The sequence below is a fragment of the Molothrus aeneus genome, chromosome 16 (genome assembly GCF_037042795.1).
Source record: "Molothrus aeneus isolate 106 chromosome 16, BPBGC_Maene_1.0, whole genome shotgun sequence".
Lineage (NCBI taxonomy): Eukaryota > Metazoa > Chordata > Aves > Passeriformes > Icteridae > Molothrus > Molothrus aeneus.
The window spans coordinates 2,431,395-2,458,506 of NC_089661.1; the positions used below are offsets into that span (position 1 = coordinate 2,431,395).

Below are 27,112 nucleotides of genomic sequence, written 5' to 3' on the forward strand. Positions count from 1 at the left end.
TTGTCTCGATGTTGTGAGGAAACTGTGGTAGGGAAAATTTGTGATGAGAAAAAATGAAGCCAACTATTTATTTAAACAGATCCCCCAGTTGCTCTTGCTGAGCACCAGATTTAGATACGCTTGCTGATTGTGAATTAAGTCAGCTGAAGATGTTCTCATTCCTTTGCAGCTCTGTGTGTTTTAGCAAACTGCTGGTGCTGTTTGTTTCTGTGGTGGCTCTCAATCTGTCTGAATTCTGCCTGAATTGTTTTAACATGACTTGCAGTTAATTTGCTTCTCATCCACGGAGCTGTCCGTGCTCGGCTGCCAAGCTGCCTGTCTCCTAGCAGACCATGCCTCTGGCAAACACCAGTAGCCAGTCCAAATCATATTCCAAACAGGGCTGCTTCCCAGTTCCAGGGACTCCTAATAATGCTACAGACTCAGCCATAGCTGCTCCATCCTCTGATAAATAATAAGCACCAAAACAGCGTTTTTACTGAGGTGAGACATATGTGTTTTTGTAAAAATACAACAGAAGAAAGCTGTAAATACAGAGAAACACATAATAGCAAAACTCACTGACTTGTAGTAAAATGAAAGTCTCTGAGGCAGTTTTGTTTTGAAACATGACCGTGGAAATTGCTGCTCCACAGATGAGTTTGCTGATACGTCAAAGAGATTTAGTGACTTAAAAAGCTCACTTCCCACAACTCTTACTCCTGGCAGCCGAAATTCACTTGTTTCCTGTTTCTAGTACATGAGTTAAGTCTTGTTTGCAGTTGTGCAATGTAATTGAAGATCTTTGCAGTGATAAGCACTTGGCTGGGGCTCATGCAGGTATCAAGGTTCAGTTTGGCTCCAGGGCTGCAAGAAACAGAGCACTCAGCCTTGGTGGGGACAAACCACAGCTCAGTTTCCTCTCCTCCTGCTTCACACCCAAAATCCTCTCTGTGCACTTGCACTGGCTTATCAGCCAGCTGACAAAAATTAAATGTTATGGGATCTCTTCAGAGCAGAATTGTGCCATTATCTTCTACCACAAACATGAAGCTTTTAGTCACTAACCATCAATTATGTTGGTGAGAGTCTTGTCATTCTTCAGTTTTTGTTGTTAGAGTGGGGTTTATTTCTGAGTTTATCTAAAAGAAGCTTCTGGGACTGAAACCAGCAGATTCACCAGTTCCTTTGGAAGCCATTGATTAAAAGCAGGATTTCCAGTGTTGTTTCAGGTTAGTCAAAATGACAGAAACTCCCAGATACTGATAGATGTAACTGAGATGACATCATTCCAGTTTTCAGACTGCTTTCACATATCTTCCTGCTGCTGTTTGTAGTTTGGGGTTTTTAATACTCAGGTAAAAAATGACTCAGATGTTGGGAGGGAGAAAAACCTGCCAAGTGCAACGTTGGTGTGTAGAAGTTACGAAATGCCTGGTTCCTTCAGTCAGGAGGAAATCTGTGTCACAGTAATTTTCTTAATAGACTCTAATCATGCATGTAGATATGATTTCACAGGAGCCTTTCTGATGAAAAGACCTTTTAGCAGGTCTCAAATCTTGCCCTTACTTAAAAGATAATATTTGTGCTTGACAGTGAGCTGTGATTATATTGGAATCCTGTAATTGGAAGGACATACAGAAATGTGTTAAAGCAGGCAGTGCTGTGGTCTGGAATCTAAATGCTGGTGGTCTGTTTCTTTAGAAAAAAGGCAGTGCAGGAAACTTGGAAGATTACATAGAGTTTGATAAAGTGTGTCAGCCTTCCTGAGAAATGGATCAGGAGTGGAAGCAGTGAGAGGAGGCAATTCTCCTTTTGCAGCTTCCACAAGTGAAAAACATTTTGTTGAAGGAAAACAGGACACTTCAACCATCAGGCAAAAAAATAAGATTATGTTGGAAAGTTGCACTTTGGAATTTTGAAATTCACTCATTTCAATGGGGTTAAAATAAAAGAGCCCAATAAAACAGCACAAAGCATGCCCAAATTACTCTGTAGTGGGCAGATTATTCTTCACCTTGATTAAGATTTAACCTAGAAAAGGTGTTTCAATAGATATTTTTCCTCTATATGTGAAAGAATAATTCTGAATTCTTACTGGCACATTTGCTAGATTACTCTGCAGGGCTGAGAAAAAGGAATGGCAGAATATAATGGCATTTTCCTTCTTGTGAATGTTTGGGGGAACTACCTGTTGGTTTTTGTTTGGAAGCTGAAGTCCATTTGTATGTGGCATCACTTTGCTGTAACTATGTCCATGGACTGTAAATAGTATGTGCTCATTTCTCCTCCTCCTCCTTGCTATTACAGTAAAGAGTATTTTTATTTACTCCAGAAATTACTGTGACTGTGAAGTGGCACACTAAGCTGGCTTGTGTTTTAACTGTTTATGTGTAATCCGAGCAATGGCTTTAATTCTAAGGCCAGGAATACTTTGCAGAATTGAGATTTAGATTAATAAGATTTGAGATGATTTTTGAACTCCTGGTGCTACAAAAACTACCTGTAAGTAGCACCTGGAAATGTCTGTGCTTACATATTGTGAAAAATCTCAAATTCCAAAGTGATGGACGTGTTCTTTGGTATCTGTGTACAAATCCTATTTAGGTTTGGGGAAATAACAGTGTCCTGTGCTCTAAAAGAGGTTCAACAGTGCCTTTGTTTGAGAGTGAATCATAATGAAAATACAGCATGTTAAATATAGGACCCTCCTTGCCAAAAGAAATGGAACAGATTTTTTGAAGAGTGGCAAATAGATTATTTAGCACTCTGCTGCTGTTCTGGATGGAGAGGATTTGTGTTCTCCGAGTGACTGCAGCACAATGCTGCCCTGGCTGCTCTGCTTGTCAGGGGAGTTTTGGAAACAAAACAAATGCCCTTTGAAGCTTTTGGCAAATTGACTTAATTAAATAACTGCCTTTAGGATGGGAGGATCTTTGTACCCTGCTAATGGACAAGTGTTGGAACACCACCAGTTGAAGATGAGATTTCTCTCTTGGAACAAACAGTGGTGGCCCCCTTAGTCTGATATGGGGCATCTTGGGTTAAAAAGCATTTCTGGATCATCCTCTGTGCAGCTGCTGTCAGTGAGGAATGTGTGTACAGGCCTGGTTTGTTAAACTGTTCAACTTTAATCCTGTTTAAAGACAACCATCAGAACTTGCCTTGTTTAAAAGCCTGTTCAGAATTGTCTCAGTAGCTTCATGGGTATTGTTAAATCTTCAAGGAGAAGATTTTATAGGACTGGAAATGTCACAGTAGCTCTTGAAGTCACTGTGGTGTTTCAAAACAAACATATTTGGCTCTTAATGTTATTTTAAAATTATTTTAACAGCGTGAATTATTTATAGTTACATTTCTCCATAGTTAATATCAGGTTGTGATAGTTGTGCTAAGTAGTTGCTTGGAGTAAGTAATATTGATTTTTATTTCTTTTAATGTATTTAATGTAACCTGTACTGTGAGTTTGTTTCTTGTCTATTTGGTTTTTCTCCTTGGTCTGCAATTGAAAAGTGTGGTTACTTTTAGAGTCACAGCCTCTCCCTTCAGTGTTTCCCCTTTTCCTTTAGGATTCATGTATGTCAAGGAGAGTATACATTGTAGAGAAAGGACACAGAATATCTCTTTTCTTTATATTTTGGAGCTACTTTTCCTGTTCCTGTTCCTCCTCAGAGCTACTGTTGTCTTCTCTGCCCCCTCTGTGGAATATAACATTCCATGGGCTGCCTGATAATGTATCCTTGGCCAGCTTCTGGGACATAAATGGGGAAAGAACCTCTTAAATAGTGCTACTGTTTTCTCTTAGCAAAACAGCTTATTCCTTATAATACCAAATTTTTGGAGCATGAGGTCTCTCCCTTTCCTTGGCTGTCTCCAGCCAGCTATAGGCACTGCTGAGGTGCTGCAGCCACAGCTGGCAGTTCTGTTGGGTACAGTCTGCAAGGCTGATAGCCACACTACAGGAAAGAAAGGAAGGACTGCTGACTTTGAGTTGAATTTGATACAGGAATCTGCATTTATAGAATCACAGAATCCCAGAATGGTTTGGGTTGGAAGGGGCCTTAAAGCCCATCCAGTGCCACCCCTGCCATGGCAGGGACACCTCCCACTGTCCCAGGCTGCTCCCAGCCCTGCCCAGCCTGGCCTTGGGCACTGCCAGGGATCCAGGGGCAGCCCCAGCTGCTCTGGGCACCCTGTGCCAGGGCCTGCCCACCCTCCCAGGGAACAGTTATCTAATGTAAATTCCCCCTCTTTCAGTTTAAAGACATTGCCCCTTGCCTATCACTCTGTTCCTAAACTTTGATTCAGCTTGATGGTGATGAGGTGCAGGACAGAGATACTCAGTTGGGAACCTATGTTAGAAAACTGTGTTTTGGTCTGACCATAAATGTGTTTTAGTGAACACTGAAGCTCCTCCTAGAATTAACTCCTAAAAATTTTGGCCTGTGAATATACAGTTGAGTATCTGTTGAGGCATATCTTCACTGAATTTCAGCCTTTCAAAATTCTCTTTTCAAGTATTGTTGAATTATTCTTCATGTCCAAACTAGATTTTCTTGATGAAACAAACCTTTGAAACATCTACAGTTAATTTTGTGGTTCTGGTTAAGTTTCTGTTCTTGTATACTAAGAATAATTTTTGTTTATCTGAAGTAAGCCACTTGCTCTGCTTGGCACTTATAAAAGCTCTTGAAGCAATTGGAATGCATTGATCAATTGTGGCTAATTATTCATTAGAGCTTTGAAGTTGTTGTTTGCAGAGGTGACACTCATTACAGAGTAAACCTCAGCTTTATTTTGCTTCACAAGTACAACAGTGATACTGAGTGCAGGAATTGTAGTAGATTTCTTTGTGTTTGTACTCAGGCTTGTGCAGAATTTTGGAGACTTTTTTTTCTTCAGGCATGTATACAGTGTAAGCATATGATCATTTGGTTTTCTTTTCCTGGGAAAAGTTCATTTCCAGTTAAATGTATTAAGAATCTGTTCTCTCTATATCCAGTCATTTGTAAAGAAGGTTTTCCCATGAAATTTTGTATTTTGTATTTCAGTAATTGTGGGGAAACATGGGTTCATTTTTTTTAAAGGCCTTGGAATACTGAAGTTCTTCTTTGGCCTCTGTGAAATGCTTGGAAGAGAATTTCACATCTTTTTAGAAGTGGTAATAAAACACCTGGCTTTTTTTTAATGGGGTTTTTAAAATTTTATTTCTAGTTTTACCAAATTTTAGTAATAAAGGATGAAGTCAATTACAGTTATTCCTGGACATTTGAGTATTTTAATTTGAGTTAATTTACTGCTGAAGAACAAGACAGTAATTGCTTCATGAATCTGTTGTGGTAGGCCTTGGTTATAGCAATTAGCTTAAAGTGATGGGAGACTTGGAGCTTGGCTTCCTCTGACAGTGGTAGCCAGATCATGATTTAATTATCAAATCCAATTCTTGAAATGTTACATTTTAAGGCTTTCTTGTTACTTCAGAGTGAGTATTTTGAACTGAATGTTTTGTCAAAGTGCCAAACCTGCAGGTTGGTTTAGGTGAGCTCTCTCACCTCAGCTCAGATAACATCATTGCCACCATTCTTGCACTGGGACTGATTTTTTTTTTTTTTTTTGGTAACACCACTGGCTTTCTGCCATAAAATGATTAATCTTTTCCTTGCCTCTCCATCTGTCCCTCTGGCATATACATTCCAAGTGCCATGGTGACTTTCTTTGGAACACATTACTATAGGATGAAATAGCAATTAGTAGAGACTTACTTTTTTTTTGTCAGTAAACAGATGCAAGATGATGCCAGTGTAGTAAAGAAAGGCTGTCTTTCCCCTTCCCCAATGAGCATGAATTCCTCATGGACCTGTCTTCTGTGCTTCTCCTGGAGCCCTAATCAGTGGGGTGGACCTTGCTTCGTGCTGGAGGCTTGGGCCTCATTCCAGAGGGAGATAAGAGTCCAAAGAGCAAAGTCCTCAGGCTGTGCTTGGTGGAAAGCTGCTCTTTGGTATGGAGCTTGTGGGCAAAGCACTGCTGGGAGCTGGGGCAGCAGCACCCAGGGGCTGAGGAGGGGTTAACTCCAGGGGTTGGTGCCAGCTCTGGAGCTCTGTGTGTTCTGCTCGCCTGGGACCTGCTGCTGAAGTGTGCAGATGGCAGGGCACAGGTCCCTGTCTCTGTGTTACCTCTCTGGGAAGCAGGAGTCAGCATTCTGAAAGCAGTCCTGTCCTCTTTCACTGTCACTAACAGCATTAAAAGCACCTGAATTGCCTGTCAGTCTGAATTTCTTAGGTCTTCCATTACCTAGAGAAGATTGACTCCTTCATTCACAGTACTTTGTAGACTTCACTTTGTAACTTCTGAGCAGCTGAGACGCCCAACTGTTCCATTTCCTTGTCTTGAGAGAGAGAATAAACATCCAAAGGAAGAAAGTTAAAACTATTTAAACCAAGGAAGGTGATGTGCTGCTTGTAAAAACATTGCAGTGGATGAGAAGAGAGAAAAAGGGAACAAAATGCTGAGCATTGTAACCAACTCGTGTGTTGAAAGCCCACATTTGAGGTAGGTGTGGTAATTTGATGGCAGGGGATTGAAAGGCTCAATCTAATAACAGAGTATGTAGTGGCTGATTTTGGTGAGGCCCATAAAAGAAAGTAAAGGGTGCTTGGGATGGCATGTCCAGAAATTCTGAGTCATCCCTGTCCTGTAGTGAAGTGGGCAGTGACTGCCTGGAGGCAGGAGCAGGTACCTGGGTCTGTACCCAGTCATTCTCCTCATGCTGAACCCAGAGGATACTGCTTGGATGTATAGGTCATAGTGGGAAGTGCAGAACTCCCATTTTGTGCCAGCTTGATCTGTTTTCTAAAATAAAAATGAGAGAGAGAGAGAGAGAGAAAAGATAAGTTTCCCCAACATCTCAGTGATGTAATTGGGGATTTTGGGTGAAGCATGAGATGCTGAGTGGCTCTGGCTGTGTAAGGTTGGGGTGTTTGTGCACAGCTCCTCTCAGCCTAAGGCTATTGATGAAGTGGAACCTTGAAGTTCTAGCTCAAGCATTCAGAAAATGGCATCAGAGTTTATTTTACAGCAGCCCTGGAAGGTGGGAATAGTTACTGTCTCCTCAGCCTTTAGTGTTTTGTATCACACGGGGTTGTGTGAATGATACAGCAGGAGGAAGTGGGGAGAACGTCCTTCCTTGCAAATCCAGGGATTTAGAAGAAAGCAGTAGTGAGTGGCAGATGTGTTTTACTAGAGCAATTTACACTGTTGAACAGCCAAGCTCTCACGTATGCAACTCTTCAACAGTGCTGTTAGTTTGTGAAGATCTGGCCTCTTATCAAAACAGATCAGATCTAGGATGCCTCTGCTCTCTCTCATCTTTAACTATGACAGGCATGTTCTGTTCTCTGAAATCATTTAAATTATTAATCTGGGACTTTAATTGGTTTTTAGCTTTGATACCATAGACTAAGTCCAGAATAATACAGGGATAGTGGTTGCTCACTAAAAGGCTGGCTTTGTGACTTCCTCCTACAGTTATTTTGTCAGGTTCAGAGGTGTGGGAAGAGTTTGGTGAGGAAAAAAAGGTGGTTCTGACCTTCCTGTTTTTCTCTTGTCAGAACAGATCAGAGTAGCTCAACCCAGTAGGTTGGGGCTGTGTGTCCTCACACTGCCACTGTCAAAGCTGCAGTTCTTTACAGCACCCCCACCACAGGGGTCTTCTAAACTGTTTCCTGTCAAGCTTTCAGCTCCCTCCCGTGTCCTCAGATAATCTCTGAGGTGCTGACAAGACAATGCTGGCAATGGTGGTGGCTCCTCAAGAGCCCTGGGTAGTGAATGTCTGCTGCTAATGCAGAGGGTGATGGCAGAGGTCTCTGCCTTCCTTCATGGAGATGTCAGTCTGCAAGTCTGTCGTGGTTTATTCCTGAATTTAGTGCTCCCACTGAGATTCTCCAACCCATGCTGCCACTCACTCGGTCCCCCTTTCCCTGCAGTGGGATGGAGGGGAGAATTGGAGGCAGAAAAGGCAGAGATCACAGGCTGAGATAACAACAATTAACTGGAAGCAGCAATTAGATAAGAAACAAGAACAGCAAGGGCTATTAATAATGAAAGTATATTGTAAAAAATTGTGCAACAGTATATGAGAGAGGCAGGTGATTCCCATGCAGAATGCTCAGAACAGCATTACCCCCCTCCCTCCTGCTGGCTCACTGGGTTATCAGGAGGAGCCCCTTCTCCCCAGAAGAGACTCCTGGGTTTTGGCAATGGCATGAGGTGCTTACAGAGTAACCTCAGTATCCTGGCTACTGCAAAAAATTAACCCTGTCCTGGCTGGAACCAGGACATTACCCCTTATTCCATACTCATGTTCAATTCCTACACCTTCCAACTAGCTACATACATTTGTATTTATATTTGTATATAAACACATCTCCCACAAGCACAGCTATCATTTCTGTAGTCAGTGGCTGTCCCTCCAAGATGTCTGTTGAGTCCATGGCTGTGGATTCTATCAGTCCCAGATGTCTTCCAGGGCAGGAGGACTGGTGTGCTGTTGGCCAGTTGCAAACTGCATCAGGAGCTCACTTGGCATGATGTGAGAAAGGCACTTTTCCTTTGAACATCCAACCCAGCACTGGTAGTCAGGGTTCCAGGAGAAGCTGTGCTTCAGGATCAGTCACTTTGGAAGCAGCTTAAACCTGTTCATAGGCTGCCAGGATCTTTTTCAGTTTGGGTGTCCTTGGATCCTTTGTATCCCTGACTCCAGAACCCATGGGGTCATCCTCAAGTCTCCCCAGGTACTTTTTATCAGACTTGCCAGGAAGGACCATTCTCCCTGACTGCAGAGCAAGGTTTTTACATCCTGTCCTGTCCTGACTGGCCCAGGGGCTACTGCTTGAACAAGCTCTTGTTTGATCTGTTCAAAGCTTGTTGTTGTTCACTTTCAAGTGTTGCTCCACTTGAAATAATTTTTCTTCTGCGTCATAAGACGCAGAGAGCTGACAATCTGACTGTACTCTGGGATGTGCATCCTCCAAACACCTACAGTGAGGCCCTTTAACCATACCTTGCTTTATGGCAAAACCAGCCTTCAGGAGGGTTTGGATTATCTTCTCCCCTTTATCAAAACCCCCCTGTGCCCTGTTCTCCCATGCTGTGATGTCACCAATGTGCTGTAAATGTTCTGGAGCCTCACCCTTTCCAGTGCAGTCTGGATCAGTCCATGACAAGTAGTGGAGCTGTGTTTCTCCCCCTGGGGCATGTCCAGCTCCCAGTAATGCTGTGACTTCCTTCAGGCCACCCTAGTCCTCTGTCAGTCTGCACTTTGCACTGGACTGACACACTGGTTGTGTAGGGCTATTGAAGGGTGAGCAGGTCTGGCTGAGCTCTCCAATCCACAGCCCCTCCATGGATGGGGTCCTGCAGGGCTGGCTGGTGCCATGTGGCCACCAGGACACTGTTGTGGTAGTGATCAGTGCTTGTTGTTCTTCATCCCTCCTCAGTTTCACAGCAGAAGGGTCCTCTGAGAGACCAGACAAGGAATTCAGCTGTCAAATTCTCTCTGTCTCCATAGCAGCTCTTCTTGAAGCCCAATGATTCCCTTTTGGGACCTTGAAATACCCTCTCCTGAGGTGACCCATGCCAAGGATACCTGGTGCTTCTGAGCCAGTCACAATGGAGTGTTTTGCCATTTCTTCCCAGTCAAGCTCACTTCAGCTTTCAGTACAATCAGCTGCTGGGATCCCCCTGCCACCTCAAACACAGAGATTGATTCTGCCCCATGGACCTCAGTGGCATCAGGGGACATTGTGTGCCAGTGTCAACTAAAGCCTTATATTCTTGTGTGCCTGATGTGCTGTGCCATGGATCCACACAGTACAAGAGATCCTACAGTCCCTTTTCTCCACTGGCTGGGGAGCAGGGCCACTCTAGTTCTGATCATGGTACTTGTTTGTTACAAATATGAGCCAGAGGCCTCTTTAAGAGGATGTGAAATAACATTAGCCCTTCATTCTGTCTGAGGACGTGCCCACAGGAAACTGGAGGGGCATTTATCCTTGAAGAACTTCCTGTCGTGGTTGTTCTTCCTCTCAACTCTCATGCTCATGCTGCCAGGGCAGAGGTGGGATTTTCATCCCACTTCTTCATGTCCTCTCTGTGACCATGCAGGAAGAACCAGAGGTTACCTTGTGGTGTGTCCCCTCTCAAGCTGGGGGCAGCTTGCTCCCAGTAGCAGAGATTCTGGTCCCTATTGGTGTCCATGTGGGACTTTAACTTTCTAGTTTGCTCCATCTGATCTGTCCACAGTCTTGGTCAGTCCTTGCACAGGTTGGTAGGGAGGGAAGAAGATGATCTTCATATTGCCAGAGTTAAGGAGTCCCATGAAGCCCTGTTGTCATTTCACTGACATCATTGCCAGTGCTGGCCTATGGCCATGGTGCCCTCCATGCAAACTTCCACCACATACATTGTGTACTTAACATCCGAGGGAAATTAAAAACTCTAAAAAACTTTTGTAACAGGCCTGAAGGAGGAAATGGGGGTAGAAAGCTGGGGAAAACCATTCTCTCCTGTTCCCCCACAGACTGTGCACGGTTATGAATGGATTCCCAAAGGCAGTGCCGAGGTGAGGACAGGAGAGCAGCACTGAACACCCATCCCAAATTGCCCTCATTGCTCTCGATGTTATCGTGCCTTAAACTGGTACAGGACAGCAGCAAAGGCATCCTGCTGCCTCTCCTGCTCTGAAGAAGAGCACCATGATGGGCACTAAAGGGAGCAGGTTAGGTACCACACCCATTCGAGCAGACAAAGCAGCCCTGTGACCAGCGGCTCCATACCTCATACAGCAAATGCTCAGATAAATTTGTTTCCAGCTCGATTCAGCAGATCTGTTGTTATCTCAACCCTCGGAGCCTCGCTGGGTGTCAGATAAGGCTGTTGTGCTTTAAGAATGGGATTCCCCAATTTGTGCTCCAGCTGAGACTGTCCCTGACCACCTCCCCCTGCGGTGGGCTGGAGAGGAGAGAGGCACAAAAGGCAAAGATCACGGGTTCAGATTAGAGCAAGAAACAGCAGTGAGATAAGAAAACAAAGAGAGGTGAATGATTCACATGCAAAATGCTCAGAAAACCCCTTCTCCCTGGAAGAAACTCCCTTTCCCCTGCCCTCAGCTGTGATGGGAAGTGGTACAAAATAACCTCTGTGTCCTGGAGGTGCCCCCTCCCTGCTACTGCAAAAAATAAATCTGTCCTGGCCAGAACCAGGACTGTGTCATAATCTACCTGTCCATCTCTGCTCGGTAATCTTGGGAACTTAATTATCTCTGAGGCCATTAAGAAAAATGGGTCAAATTGACCAGTGATTTCTAAAGTGATTAGAGAAAAATTGATCTGAGGAAGGGGGAGGATGTGCAGTTTCCCTAGGATGCCTGACTAACAGTATAACTGGTTTGTGATCCTGCAATCAATGTCAGTCTGAAGAGGCAACTTTAATTGCTGCAGGATTGAGTGAGTGGATGGAATTCTGTGCTGGAGTCCATCCTGTGTGTGATCTCATGTCTTTACAGGAGCCATCACCTGGAGCTGCCCTCAGCCATGCTCAGTGACAGTTCTGGGGTACACAGGAGGGTGCAATAGTTTGATTCATTTATTGCCTTCTGTCCTATACCTCTGCCTTCCTGGACTCTGGTACCTGAGTTTGGGTAATGGATTCTAGTCAGAGTCTCAGATTATTTTTGCTTCCAGAGATTTTTTCTTTTCATCTTTTGGTGTTGTCTCTGGATAAGCAGAAGAGAATTTGTAATTATCTTTTCCATTTTATAAGGACTAGAGCATATGGAAATAACAGTGGTACAAAGACAGGGTATCTCTGATTAGAGGCCTTATGATTTTTGTGAGTAGAAGTGCACACTATTTAAATAAAACATTAATGCCATCTTAATGATTTCAGTGGTAGTCACTTCCATTGTTTTCTAATTTTGGCTCTGAAGCTACAGAGCTTCAGCTCCTACCTGTTGATCTGTCTTTGCTAAATAGAAAATATTTGTGTTATCACCTTTTTATTCTCAAAATCAGTACTTTAGAATTACATCAGCCCTTGCCTTAATAACATAAGCAAATTAATAAGCTTAAATAGTAAGCTAAATTAATTAGGCTATTAGATTGCAATTAGCCTGTCTTTGGCCATGCCCATTAGTTCTTTGAACACTACTTGAGGCCTCTCTGGATTCTGTCATTTTTACCTGTCATTCCTGAACTACTACAGCGTGTTGGTCCTTGTTGCAGCAGCATTCCCATCACTCCAGACACATAATGATGGCACTTTCCCCTTATCCAATTGTCTTTTCATCCCTCCTGCTGGCATATTGAGAGCTCACATTTGTTCTTCTTCAAGCATTTTGCAGATTCATGACTTTTAAAGTCTGGCCAAGCTTGTCTCGTTTGCTTCCTTTCTTTCCCGGCTGTTTTCTAGTCAAAAAATCCAGCAGATACTGAATTGAATATTAATGATAACTATTTTTATTTTATAGGATTGGATCATAATCAGATTACTTCAGCCAGGCTTATTTTCCACTGAGCCCATGCTGCTTTGAGTTCTTTGATTCTCATATCAACCTTTTAGTATTTTTTCTGTTGTCAGCTCAGTCCAAATCTCATGGTATTGTTTTGGTTTTAAATACTTGGCCAGAATAACCTTCTTCCATTTTTGTACAGAGTCAGTGTTTCAAAACTTAATGACAGTCAACATTTAACTTGGAGATAAGTTTGTTGCTTTGAGTGTTTGGTTTGGGTAGTTTTTGGGGTTTTTTGACTAATCTGTCAGGACCAGCTAATTTGAAAAAAAGATAATTATGGCATTAACTTTAGGTAGGAAGTGGTGGTATAAGATACAAACCCAGGAGCATTATCAGAGGTGGGTGCTGCTCCTTGGCACATGCCTGCAAATGCAGGTCCTTTCTCTCTCACAGGAAAATTGAGGCTGAACTCAGTCTGTCCTGGACAGACCTTTTATTAAATTTGGAAACCCTGGAGTGAAAAGTGGGCTGGAGCAACAGAGGAGAGCAGAATTTCCCAAAGGAAAAGGGATTGCAAGGAGCATTGCTGCATGCAGTTGTGAGGTTTCTGACAGTGTCTTGGAGAGGAAGCTAAAAAAGGGAGTAGGAAATGATGTGCTTGTAACAGGGAGTGGGGTTTGTGTTGCTTACATGTCCTGGGAGGAATGTGGTGCTGGAGTACCCTGACTGCAGGAGGGAGAGCTGTGCTGCTGGAGGGGAGGGGACAGTTGATCAAAACTTAAAGGAGGAGGGAAGGGTGGAGTTTCTTTACAGCCTGAACACTTGGTGCACAAGAGGGAGCATAATTCATCCCCTGATGCTGGGAGGAAGGAAGTGGTGTGCCAGTGTTGCTAAAGAAGGGAGGGAAAAAGGAAGCTTTAAAAGCAGAAGGAACAGCACAGTGTGGAGATCCAGTCTGCTCTGAAAGGTGTCTGCAGGAGTAGATTGGTGAACTTCTCACCTGTCACATCACCTCTGAGCTGCACCCTCAGGTGAGGTTTGTAGGTTTGGTCACAGGCTTCCTCTAGGAAATCTATGAAACTCCAGGAACTAGAGGAAATGGAATTGCTGTTCTGCTTTGAAGAGAATAAGAAGTAAAACAGGAGAAGCACCTCCCACAGCTGCTGCTCAGAGCACTGCAGTGTGATGGCTCCTGTAGTCCAAGGCAGCTGAACAAAGGTTTTAAGTGCTGGGGGGGTTTTCAGCTTGGAAGTTTGTACATTCCTTGGCTTATGAGAGTCGAGTGAAATAGCCTATTTCCTATCCACACTCAGTAATGGATTCCAGTATCTTAGAGAGTTGCCATAGTGATAAAAAAGGGAACAGAATCTACTTGTCTTCCTGGGATAGCAGAATTATTAAATTAAATGCCTCTTTTCCATTAAAGGAGAGTGTCATTATCATATTTCTGAGAACTGTTTTAGAGCAGAAATAATGTGTTTAAGGTGGTGTCCTGCATTAATCATGTTCCTTCTTGAGGCACCCCTAGTCTTAACTTGCACTTGGGATACACCCCTTTATCTCCCCCACTGCAGCTGGTGGAGCAGAGCAACACCTTTCTTGGGAAAGTCTGCTCTACCCCATCAGAATTCATGCAGCTGTGACCACAAAGAGCTGGGCAAAAGAAGCAAGATTTTCCCAAAATTGCAGCACAGAAATAGAAGTAAAAGACACGAATTACAAAGGATGTGGTGGGATGGAAGGAGTGCATGGGATGGAGTGCAGGGAAGAGGGCTGAAAATGGTGGCAGAAAGGAGATGAAATGATGGAGGGAAGCAAAGGCAGCATGTAGGGAACATCCATGAGCTTAGAGCAAAATGGGAGTGAACAACATAACCCAAAGTGTGAGGGAGAAGCTCTCAGCTCTTGGGTCAGGGAGATGAACTGGAGGGAAGGTGGAGTAGCCCTGTGATGCCCATCCATACCTGCTCCATGCAGGTGGAAAAAGAAACAGCTCACACTGCATTGCTCTTTGCTTCCCTTCCTTTTAGAAAAGTAAATTTAATAAACTTTAAGCCCAATACAAATCTCAGAGTTCTCCATGAAAATGTCTATTCTTACCAGGTTGTAAACTCCAGTGTTCTTGCTGGTTTTTCTTCTTTGGTGACTTTCAATTACCTGGTAATCTTCCCCTGAACTATCTATTTTGGGATCAGAGTTCTGTTTCAGAATTATAAAAATAAAGGTCTTCTGAGTATCTGCTTTCCCTTACCTGCCTGGAAAAATCCTGGAAGCAGAGGCAGGAGTTGGAGTGTTTGAGCCTTCTGGGTCCTTTGCTTGGAGCTGCCAGTTTCCCTTTGCAGAATAAACAAGCAGGATAAACTCTTTACAATGTGTAGGCTCAACCTTCTGCATATATTTACCAGTTGTTTTTTGAGATTTCAGTCAGCCATGGTTTAAAGTTCCACAGAAGTCACTGGGCTCACATTCAGATAATTAACCAGGAGCTGCAGTTTGTGCCTGTGTCATTCAGTGTGTGATGCTCAGGGGTCTGCCTGATTCTCCCTCTCCTTCCCCCTCCTGTTTGCTGCCTTCCCACCAGGGAGGGGCTGGCAGTGCTTTGCTTTGCTGGAGTCCCTACCTGGCTGTGTTTGGAAGCAATTCCAGCTGCTCCTCAGGGTACCAGTAACAGCTCTGGGTCTCAGTGCTGTTTGTCAGCAGGTTGTTCTGCCACTGAAGCTCCTCGCTGATCCCAGACTTGGTTGGAAGCTGTTAAAAATGGATAAGAGTTTGTTCAAGCAGGTCTCACATTGTGTTGTGCATTCTTAGTCTCTGGAAATCACAGTCCTGTTAATTTGAATTCTTTCCCAAGAAAAGCTGAGTTTAAACCCCCCTGAAACCAGGAACATCTATCAGTTTTAATAAACTCATCTTGTGGATGATCCCTCCTTATTTTTGTCTCCATATTTACTTCAGGGATTGCCACCCAAGAAAGGTCTTTCCACTTATTCAGACCTTTTTTTTTTTTTTTTAAAAGATGAACTTCAAACAAAAAATGAGTCTTTAGTGCTTTGTTTCATTGTCAGTAATTTACAAAAGTGAAGTGTAGGTTAAAAGGCAAGTCTGGTGTTTTACAATGTTATCAAATGTTGCTACTTTGTGAAAGTTACAGACTGGTGTAATGCTTTACCTTTGGGTTCTTTTCCCTTAGGAAAGCACAGCTTTGGACACTGAAATACAATGTGGCAAGAGAGCAGGTTAACTAAAATACAGAGTTTCAAATGGAAGCTACTCTGCTTCCAGCTGGATTTCAAAGAACAGCAAAGCATTTCTTGAAATTTCAATCAAGTATTTATTACTTAATGACCACCTCGAGTAGGAAAAATTATCCTCATCCTATTAAGCACTCAGCTTGGAAGATTTAAAAGGTTGCTTTGTTGTTGTGATCTGTCTAATAACAAGATCTATTGGAAAGGAAATGTTAAAATAAAATGAAACAACCATGTGGTGGTACTTGGTAGGATTGCAGAGCCTCGGTGCTTTGGGGATCTTCTAGTGATTTAGAGTTTTAACAAACTTGAAACTGTTTTTCAAGACGAAAATGCTTCTATTTTTTTCCTAAAAACCTATTTTTAAACCTTCTTCCTTTATTTAAAAAGCATTAATACTTCCTGATAATGAGATGAAAACACCTCTCCCTTTCTTTTTGGAGCAAGAACTTAAATTTGAGGTAAATTTGCTCAGTGTTCTCACTGCCCAGAGAAAATCTCCCGTCTGCTCTTTGAAAATGCAGCTGTATAAGATTCTGCCAGAAGCTTTTAACACCAGTCTTCCAAGCTCAGCACATCCATTGGGCATTCATTGCCTGCCCTGAGCCTTTTCCATCTCCTCCCTGGTGTCTGAGGCTGCTCCATCCATGAGCTGCCAGGCCCAGGGAGGGCTCTGCTTGCCATGGAGCCATGGGCACAGGTTTGAGCAGCATTTCTGTCTCCCACTTTGGGCTCCCCACAGCTCTCCCAGTGCTGGGGTGACTGTAAAGGTCAGCAGGAAGTGCAGTAGTGGCTTTTCCATTCAAAAAACTCCTCCAAACTTTCAAGCAAGAAGGGCAAAGTCCTTCCAACAACAAAGTTTGTAGTTAGGAATTAGACATGAGGGGACTGACTAACAGCCCCAGAGTTCATGTTCCTATTTCTGGCTTCTGAAAGGTTTCAGGAGTTCTCCTAAGCTTTCTCAGAATCTCACTTTTAGTTTCAGAAATTTTCTTCACTGTTAATCTGATAGACCCCTACAGCATTAATGAACAGCTGTCATTATCAGATGACACTTTCTCATACCTTGTCTGAAATAGTCAGTTGAGTGGGTAATTTTATTAAATGCTTTGCTATTAATTCTTCAGAGAAAGCTGCCAAAATCTGTGGTGTAATAAATAATCATTAAAATAATTTCTCTGAACATGCAGTCTGCAAAACAAACACGGAAATGCAGAAAATTAAATTCTTGATATTTGTGCAATGTGATAGCAGCTAACACCACTTCTCTTTAAAGGCAGTCTTGGGACTAAACTTTAGATGCTAATTTTTGGTCTTACTTGCTATTTGAATTATTCAGCTTTAACTCTGGGACACAGCACATATTTGATAACCTCATATATTGCAAAGTAACAGCTTTTGGGATTTTTTTAATGTGTAAAGATAGAACGTCTTGTACAGTGAAGAAAGGCCCAAATCTGGCAACAGTCACTGGGCAGGATGCAGGGAAAGGGAGCATTTCCTAACATAAAACTGCTTGGAGAGTGGCAGGGCCAGCTGTCTGAAACCAGAAGGGACAAAGTACAGGGACAAAGAGGACAAGGCCCAGTCAAATTGTGTTTATTGGACTCTGCCCTGGTGTAATTTGCTGCTTGTAACTGCTGCTTCCTCAACAGCTCGTTCAGCCCCATTCCTGTAAGCATAAAAAGCAACCCCTGAATAATCCCTCATTATGAGGCTGTTGCAGTGATAAGCTGCTGTGAGCAGTCCTCCTCCCAGCTTTGGGCATAGTCCCTGCTGGCAAGGGAAGGGAAGAGACCAGGACCACAGAACACCATTCTGTTCATCTTTGTGTTGAGGAAGGAAAGGCTGGAGAGGTAAAGGGAAGAGGAAAATAGAATTTACTATTTCAAATAAAGAACTTTTCTCAGTGGTTGGGCTCATATTTAGGACCAGGTCATAAAGTCAGTTAGAAATCCTGCCAGTGTGAGGCAGGAGGGTGAAGAAATGTGATCTATTGAGTGGGTCCTGTGGGAGGGACTGAGGGGGCTCAGCCTGGAGAGGAGAAGACTCAGGTGGGACCCTCTGGCTCTCCACAACTCCCTGACAGGAGGGGACAGCTGATGGGAGTCAGGCTCTGCTCCCACAGAGCAAGGGACAGGATGAGAGGGAAAGGCCTCAAGCTGTGCCACAGGAGTTTCAGGTTGGACATCAGCAGGAATTTCTTCCCAGAAAGGGTGGTCAGACATTGTAAGGGGCCGCCCAGGGAGGTGGTGAATCCCCATCCATGGAGGAGTCCAAGGAAAGCCTGGATGTAGCACCCAGGGCTCTGGGCTGGGTGACAAGGTGTGATGGGCTCAGGTTGGACTCAGTGGTCTTGGAAGTCTTTTCCAACCTCAGAGGTTCTGTGGTTCCAGCGGAGGAGATTTCACCACGGGGGAGACTCCTCCAGGCCAAGTGGCTCTTTGGGTGTACAGTGTTCTCTCATGTCATTTAGGGGGAGCTGTGTCTCTGTTTTCTAGACTTGGGAAGTTCTTGGGGTGTCATTTATCAAGGCTGTCAGTCTTAGACATCTTTGTGCTCAGACAGTTCTCCTCGAGTACCAAAACACAAGTTGATAACCATTTGCTCGATGCCTCTATATATTCCCCTCCCTTCCCATCTGTCTGTGTGCAAAGTCATGCTTTGTGCTCAGAATGCACAAAGTATCACAGGATTTGAAGTTTGTTTGCTCTTCCAAAGTTCCTGTAGTGTTGGAAAAAGTAATTTCTATTCATGTGGATTGAGAAGGATGAGCTTGTGTTTTGCTTTGATTTTGTAAATTGAATTGCAAGATTTCAGCCCCACACAGCAGTATATATTTGTAAAATATCCTTTTAGGATATATTTTAACTTGGTAAAAGTTGTGAAATTGTGAATCTAATACTGAGAATTTAATTTTGAGAAATTTACCCTGGAATTTGGCCTCTGCGAATGCAAAGACGGATATTTGACATATGTTTGAATTTTTTTTAATCTCCCTTTGGAATCACAAAAATTCTAATCACTTCATTCATTCATTCTTTTCCAGCTGGGAATGACAGGTAACACTACTCCCTTTGGGCAACCTTTCAGTCAAACTGGAGGGCAGCAGATGGGAGCTGCAGGAGTGAATCCTCAGTTGCCGAGCAAGCCGGGCATGGCCAACAGTCTGTCTCCCTTCCCTGCCGACATCAAGAGTACTCCCGTCACCAGTGTGCCAAACATGGTGAGTTGGACCTGCTGCTTCCTGCAATCTTTACCTCTTCCTAGTGCTTTCGAAGTTTTTGGGTGATCCAACACTATCAGATTACTTCTTCATGGTCGTTTAAACATCAGAGTGGTCCCGTGGTTTCTCATTTCCACTCTGCAGTGTGTATATAAAACTTCTGTCCATTTTTATGCAGTGGTTATACTCTCTCAAGGATCATAATTATAAAAACTGCATTGAATCCTTTCATTTTGGCTGGTATATTTCATTTTAAACCAGATAAAAATGTCTTCTTCAGGTTCTGTGTGTCAATTAGAATGTGTTGGGTCAATTACAATGTGCTGGGTACATCACCACCTTCCTGATGAAACTAAATAGTACCTCATATCCTTAGAAACTGATGTGGTAAACACCCCAGATGCTTCTCACTTTATACTGTGCATGACTTGCATGTCACAAACTTGCCAGAACAGTTTTTATTAGGACACCTTACAAGTTTATAGTATGATGTTTACCAGAGTTCTCTTTATAAAGTTAAATTAAATATTCCCGTTTGTCTCAGGATGTTGCGTATTAATCAAACTGCTTGTGTTGTTTCTATGGAAACTCCAGCTTGTTGCATTTTATATTCTTATACATGATAGCAGTTACTATAGAAACTTGTAAGACCTGCAAATTGCTTATTTCTTCATTTAAATCCAAAAAAGCTATTTTTTGGCACAACCAATGCTTGCTCTTCCATCACTATGGTTGCTACCTGCCTGTCACTAATAAGCTCTGTATGAGAGGCAAGAGGATGCAATAAACTTCCTCTTTTCTCAATTCTGGAGAATCACTCCCTAATTTTCCTCTCGTTACGCTGTGAAATCTTTCTCTAATATCATTTACTGTTTATGATTATGGAAAGGAGCTTGTGACTGGATTAACACCATGTTCAGAACACCACTTGCACTCATGAAGAATATTTGTAAGAGACAGTTTGCTGCATGACTACTCTTATTGTGTTAGGTGTTTGGATCAGGTGTGAAGCAAGTGAGTTATTGTCCTGATGCTGCAGAAAACCTGCAGGTCTCCCCAAAATGCTGTATTCATCTCAGGGACTGGGTGATCTTAAGGCCTAATTTTGTGCTCATTTAAAAGTCAGGTTTGGGAAAGTCTCAGTCTTAATATACTCCCTTACCAGTATAGGATGTAGTGGTCAATATTCAGGTGGAATAAAAAAGGCATTTGCCATCAAGGCTTGTCAGGTGATGGGAGAGAAATAAAATGAAAAACTATTTTCTTTCTTCCATCTTGTCCAAGAGAAAGAGGAAAGCAAAGGAAACTTTCCCAGTAGTATCAATTGCAGTTTCAAAATGTCAAAAATACCAACTGAGAGAACAATCAGAACCATTTGTCTTTATTTCTCAGTTGTCAAAAGCTTTGCATGTCCAATATATCTTCTTTTCTCTCACACCACCACAGAGAGCAATGGGCATTTCAGCCAACAGACATTGGCACTGTGGAGCCCAAAGAGCTCAGCTCATGTGGGGGTTAGAGGCATGGCGGTCCTGACAGGGGTGTAACTTCAAAAACTGAATTTCCATCTAAACATTTTTATTGCAAAGCCAAGAACTTAAAAAGAAATGTCACACTTGTTAGAATTTAACCTTTATTTGGCAACAGTGGGTAAGGCAGTGTAATTATTTGGTAATAGCACATCCATGGCCATATGTTATTCCTTCCACAGGGACTTTGCTTTATTCAGTGAACAATATGAACAGAGCCCCTGGAAAGAGCACACAGTCAACATTTAGTTCTATTTTTGCAGCTCAGTGTGCAGCTGTGGGCATTGCTGGCTGAATGTTGTAATATATCTCACTTGGTCATTTCCAAATGCTCTTTCCTGTGGCAGTCAGCACTGGAGCAGGTTTATTCTTTGGATTAGTTCATTTTCACAGCCACCTCTCTGAGATAAAGATGTGTTGCCCCAGTTTTAAGCACAGAGGCACAAGGAGAGTAAGACTGGCAGAATCTGCTGACTCAGAACTTGAGGTTTGTAGGCTCTAGCTTGCTAAACCTTATTTGATAAGTTAAGGCATTACCTTAGGGTGAAATAACATCCACAGCAGTTCCATGAGTTACAGAAACACACATTTAAGTGACATCTGTCACTCACATTGGGCAACCAAAATGTGACCCCAGTGGCTCTTGTGAAAAGCAGCTGGTGACAGAGGCAGGTCCCCAGAGCAGAGCTGCAATCCACAATTCCTGCTGGGTGTTCTTGCTGCAATCCCGTTGCCATTTCTGTGTCCTGGGATGCTTTGGTCCCTGGAGATGATGGTTTATTTCATGTGCTTGGCCTGGAGACACAGCCTGTCCTGCTCTCTGAGGGAGGCAGCAGTGGTGTGGAAAAGGCAATTGTGTTATGTTAACATCCATCAAAAATGAACCTGTGCAGGGTCAGTTCAGGCTCCATCCACAACAGCAAGCGAAAGACAACTGCATATTTAAAAAAACCCCAAAAACTCCATACAGGGTCCTTTGTGGGATGAGTGCAACCACATATCTTGCTAAACCAGCCCTCTGTGCTATCCTTATCTGAAAGGGCCCCCCAAGTACTATTCCATGTGAGAGACAAAGCCACGTGAACGAGAGCACTTGGTGGTGTGAGGCAGGAAACCAGATTGCAGCATGGCACTGAGCACTGTGGTTACCACAGGGGGTGTTTAAAGAAGAGAAGAGGAAGCAGAAAAGTGCAGTCATTGTCTGAGGACTCCTAAGTCCTGAAAAACAAAATATTTTTAAATACTCCTTTCAGTCTTTAGCCATACACCTTATACGTGCGCTGCAAAAGTAAAAGATGATTACATTTCTTAACCCACGTTATTCTAATCATTACTGTGTGACACCCCTGTCCCCAACAGTAACCAGGACTTTTCCCACTGCCAGGCATAACCCTGGCAGCCAGGACAAATGTGCTGCAGCTGTGGATCTGTATTTTTGATCCAAATTCAGGCTATCACTCTGCTGAGAGCAGCACTGTCCATCCCCCCCAGTAAAGTGGGTCTCTGAAGGGTTAACTCACTGCAGCCATGCTCCAGGCATGACCTTACACTACACCCTGAGAAGCACGTTTGGATTAATCTCTTTAATTAGAAAAGAAGAACAAACCTTATGCTATTAAAATGATTAAGAGGTCAGCATTAAGGTATTAATTTTCAGTGCCAGCAGGATGGATTGATTTTGTTTGTTTTGTTTTTTAATGGTGATGGGCAGAATGGGCAGCTTGAAAACTGGAGTGAATGCTTGTTTCCAAAAGAAAAGCCTTGCTTCTGATGTTGGAAGTTTTGGTGGCACGTTGCTGAGGCTCAGTGCTGCTGCAATGGCTCTGCTGCAGGGCTGGCAGTGCTGTGCTGCTGAGATCATGCACCAGCCCCGGGCTGGGGATGGCAGCCACGCTCTGCTCTGGGGCTCTCAGCGTGGTGTGCAGCCAGTCTGGGAGCCAGCAGCCAGTTCAGGATTGTGCAGCCTCTGGGAGGAGCTGCAGGGGGGAGCCCTGTGAGCCTTTTCCACCAAGGCTGCTGAAGCTCTGCTCTCCCTGCAGTGCTGCCCGTTCCAAGGGTGGTGGTGAATGGTTCCTTCGTGGGCATACCAGTAAATCTGGTATTTCTGCATGGCTTAGGAGCACAATGGGGGAAGTTTGGCTTCCAGACACCAGCATGGTTTCACAGTTATCCCTATGACCAGCAGATGGAGTTGAGAGAATATTGCTTTTTGGGAGTGAAGGAAATAATTTTTCTTCAATTCTTGACTTAGAATTGGAGCAGCACATCTTCTTCTGTGCTTTTTTCCCCCCTCATCTCTTGCTAAACTGCATCAGGAGCTCTCTGTTGTGCTCTTCTTTGTTTCTTTTTATGTCCTATGGATTTCTATAATAACAGATTTTGATCAGAAGACGGAAGAAGTGACTGGGGGGTGAGGATGTCTCAGGTGTGCCTTGCTGCAGACCTCTGAGGGAGAGGAAGAAAGCTTTTAAACTGGGAGGCCAGGTTTAATTAGAGCAAGTAGAACTGTAGCTACTTAAAATAGACAACTGGTATTTTATTCTAGAGACCAGAAAGAAAAGGCTTTATGAAGAATCACTTAACTCTAGTGCCCTTCCAGGGAGGAAGGCCTGTGTTTTGACCCTTTCTGTGATTTTTCCTCTCTTGCAGCACAGCCACTCTCCTCTATCCCTGTGGAAAGGTCTGTGGCTCTTGCACTGGCAGCATGCTGAGTGTCTGCTTGCTGCTCTCTTCAGCATCCTCCCAGTCTCTGCTGGGTTTGCTGTCTCTGTGCTCACCTTCCCTGTGCCTGCCCTGACCTCCACTCTGAAATTCAGATTCTCGTTCAAGGCAAGCTCACTCCTTCCCTTCCTCAAGAAAATCCCACCTGATTTACAGCAGTGGACAGCTGGGAAAATGCTCTACTTAGGTCTAAAGGAGAAGATCTTAATAACCTGGAAACAAATCCAGCAGATAGTGTTCAGTGCCAAGGAAAGGAAGTTGTTTTGTTGGGAGCAGAGCATCTCTGTCTTGCCTTAGTGCAGGAGTTCATCCTGGGCATGTGGATTGCTTTGAATGGTGGAATATTTTAGCTTTTGCATCATCTGTAAATACAGTGCCAGGCTGGCAAAAGCTGACAAAGAGGAATTAATCTTTTCCCAATGCTCTGGCCCGTGTTCCACTGTCCCCTCCCTCATATGCAAATCTAACAGTGGAGAGTATCCCTTGCTGTGTCCTACCTATCCCAGCAGCTGAGGTGCTCCATGGCCAGCACTCCAGCAGCATGGCTTTCCTTCCCTTACAAACTTCTCATTTGTGCTTTATCCTTTTTTCTATTCAGCATTTGCTGTCTGGCATTTTTAATGTTCCTCTTTCCTCAGGCTGTTTGTCCCCCATTAAAATAATGAGGTTTATGTAGGGTATATAACCTCTCAATATTTTGCTCAGGCAGTTTCCTATATATGAGAGCTGAAATCTGTCTACATCTTCCTGTATTTTGTCCCTTTTTTCTACTTTGAAACACTTCTTCAGGGTATGTTTCTTGGCATTTGCTGGTCCTGCAAAATCAGAAAATGAGATAAAACTCCACAAGTGTATCCTTAAGAAAGATGCTTATCCAGCCTTCATGTCTAGCAGACTCAATGGCATAGAACTGAGACCTTTGCTGGTTTTAAAACAAAATTCCATTAGCAATTAAAAGTGAAGTGCACTGACCAACTATTCAGGTTCTTTCTGTGGCCTGACCATAGGAGCCTTCCCACCTTTGAGGTTGTCATGGGCTTGCAGGTTCATTTTCCAGTGCCACCCTCAGAGGTGGAAGTTAAAAGTTGAAAATATTCCTGTTTACCCTTGATATGAACACTCTGCCTTTATCCATGTCTGTGCCAAAGCTTTGGGATAAATCCTGAGCTCTAAACACCTTCTTCATATTAAGACCACAGCCTCAAGCTGCTCCAGGAGAGCTTCAGGTTGGACATCAGGAAGGATTTCTTCCCAGGGAGGTTTGTCAGCACTGGCATTGGCTGCCCAGGGAGGTGCTGGAGTCCCCATCCCTGGAGGTGTCCAAGGAAAGCCTGGAGGTGGCACTCAGTGCTGGTGATAAATTGGAGATTGGGCACAGGTTGGCCTTGATGATCTCAGAGGGCTCTTCCAGCCTGAAATGGTTCTGGGATTCTGGGATTCTGTAGGCTTTGTGTTCAGGAGCTGGATATCTTCCTATTCCTACCTCTCCTGATTTCCTAGAGCAGTGCCAGTGCTCGGGTTGGTGTCACAGGCTGGCATCACTTATTCCCCTCCAGACAGCAGGATGGCCTTCTGAGGCCATGTCACTTCAGGAAGCCTCTTTTCCTCTCCTTGGGGCCTTCTGCTCACCATGCAGACTCAGATTCTGATTCCTCCTGCTCCTTGGGTGAGGAAATGCAGCACTGCAGGGTTTTGGGGCACATGGAAATATTTGTGCATGCAGTGCTCGTTTCAGCCCATTTGTGCAGCTGTGAGCCTCCAACCTCTGGGGCCAAAGCTGACCCTGGGGTTCCTGGTGTCACAAGAATCCTTCCTGTTTGGACAGGACCAGGCTGCTCATTCCATGCTGGTGTAAAACCACCATCCATGTGAACTGCAAGAAGTGTAAACAGGTTCTGTGTCACTTCCCTAGCAAAGCTCTGCTCATCAGGTGGCTGCACTGGGGAGCACCTTTGGCCTTGATGCCCCCCAGTAGCTGCTGCTTGAGCTCTCTTTCAGTTTTGGGACAGAATGATGCTCCCTGGGCCCTACAGAGCTGGTTCAGCACTTTAGCTAGAGCATTCCTGCAAATCCTGTGGGCAGGAAAGACTTTTTTGAATCTTACTGGAAAAGTATTGGGATACTCATTATTGGAGTTGGTCACACTATGAAGACTTAATTCAGATAGAAATATTGCTAATTGAAAGTTCTATTTTTATATATATTACATATATATATGATATAATATAAATATATTTTTATATATTACTAATTGAGACATTTACAGTTCATGTGTGTATCCACTTTGTGCCTGCTATTCCTTCTCTGGAAGGGACCTTCAGGATCACACTTTAAGCCTGTGGTTGGAAGGGAGCTGAAGAAGTTTGGGGGTGTTCCACCTTAATGTACCTGTGTGGGTGATTTGTGGCAGTGGATTCTTCATAGCCTCACTAAGACCTGCTGTTGATTACAAACCTCTCTTATAGAACTAAAAGGCATTTTTTAAACACAGGATTTGTCCTCATACAGTGAAAGTCACACTCTTCTATCAGGGAGAAAGAGAAAAACATGGAAATAAACAGAAATTACAGAAGAAAAGTATTTTAAAACCATAATGCTCTGTAGAGTGGAGCTGAGGTAGAGTTCTGTATTGCATTGTTTACCTGCTGTAAGATTGCCCCTGCTGCTGAGATTGCTGCCTACTTTTCTAAGAAAAGGTACATAGTGTTCCATCTCAGCAGTGTTGAGTGCTTTTGAATATAAATACATAAAAACATGGAGAATTACTGGTCACTTCAGTAAAGTAAAACCACCAGGGAACATTGAGTCCATGTAAGTCCACAAGAATGAGATACTTGTGCATCTGTGCTGCCCAGACGTGCAGGAAGGTTTTGCCCTTTAGGATAGGGACAGGGCAGAACCATCTTCCTCTCTGAATGAGTTTCCATAATTTAAAGGGTATTAATAGCTGCCTTACCCTAGAGAAGTATGTATAACTCAGTTTCCAGAAAACTGATTCTTGACATTCCCATCTCTGTCAGAGGCTTTAGCCCATTTCCGCCCTGATCCATTTGCTCTGTTAATGGTGGAGCAAGTGGCAAGAGAAACAAAAATATCTTTTTTGCCTTATCTGACTACTGAATTATTTCTTTTAATTGTGGGTCCAGAAGTGCCTGAACTTCCTTCTTCAGCAAGAACATTGTCAGTCAGTCAGGTGAAGCAACCTGAAGAAGTTTTCTATTCTGAGGGGGTTTTGCCCTACCAGCAACACACTGATCTGGACTGAGACTGCTTTGTTCTTCAAACCACTGATACTCTGCAATTCTGCTTTTTTTTGTTACTCAGTCTTCAAGTATCCCTCCTGGCTCAGGACATCTGTGCTGATACAGCTGCAGTTGTGTCTGTTAACTGGAAGGGTAGTAACAAAAGGAGGACTTGGCTTGGGAAACAATTCTTTGACTGGGATGAAAGCATCGCTTCCAACAAGATTTTCTTTGGCATGATCCCTGTATTTTTCTGCAGATTAGCTGAACTAATTGTTTCCTATTTGTGACCCAAGAATTGTTTCAGCAAAACCTCTCTGCTCTATGGATTTGCTCACAGGAGAAATGGAAGACTGAATTTCAGCTGCAAGCAGTGGGAGCAGATGTTCATGGGTTTCCTTCATTCACCCCCTTATTCCTTTTATTGTTCTTTCTCTCGAGAGTTCAAGACAGATTCAGCAATTCCTCTTTGTCTAAGATTTATTATAATCACTACCAAGTGGTGGAGTCTCCACTTCTTCCATGAAATACCAGGCATGGTGGTTTCTACTTGATCTTGTGTGCTTCATTCCCCAGAAGAAAAGCAAGCTCCAAAACCTGATGTGCAGGGACAAAGCTTGCTGCTGGACTAGGAAAAACTTGGGCAGGGAACTTTTTGT

General features: G+C 43.5%; 1 protein-coding gene across 5 annotated transcripts in view; it reads left to right on the top strand.

Annotated features, from left to right (window-relative positions):
- Window positions 1–27,112, top strand: part of CREBBP (CREB binding protein) — a 97,390-nt gene that overhangs the window by 19,258 nt on the left and 51,020 nt on the right. For all 5 annotated transcript variants that reach the window (XM_066560544.1, XM_066560546.1, XM_066560545.1 and 2 more), the window contains one exon: window positions 18,785–18,961. In XM_066560544.1, the coding sequence (XP_066416641.1) occupies window positions 18,785–18,961 (177 nt within the window). The remainder of the gene's footprint in view (window positions 1–18,784; window positions 18,962–27,112) is intronic.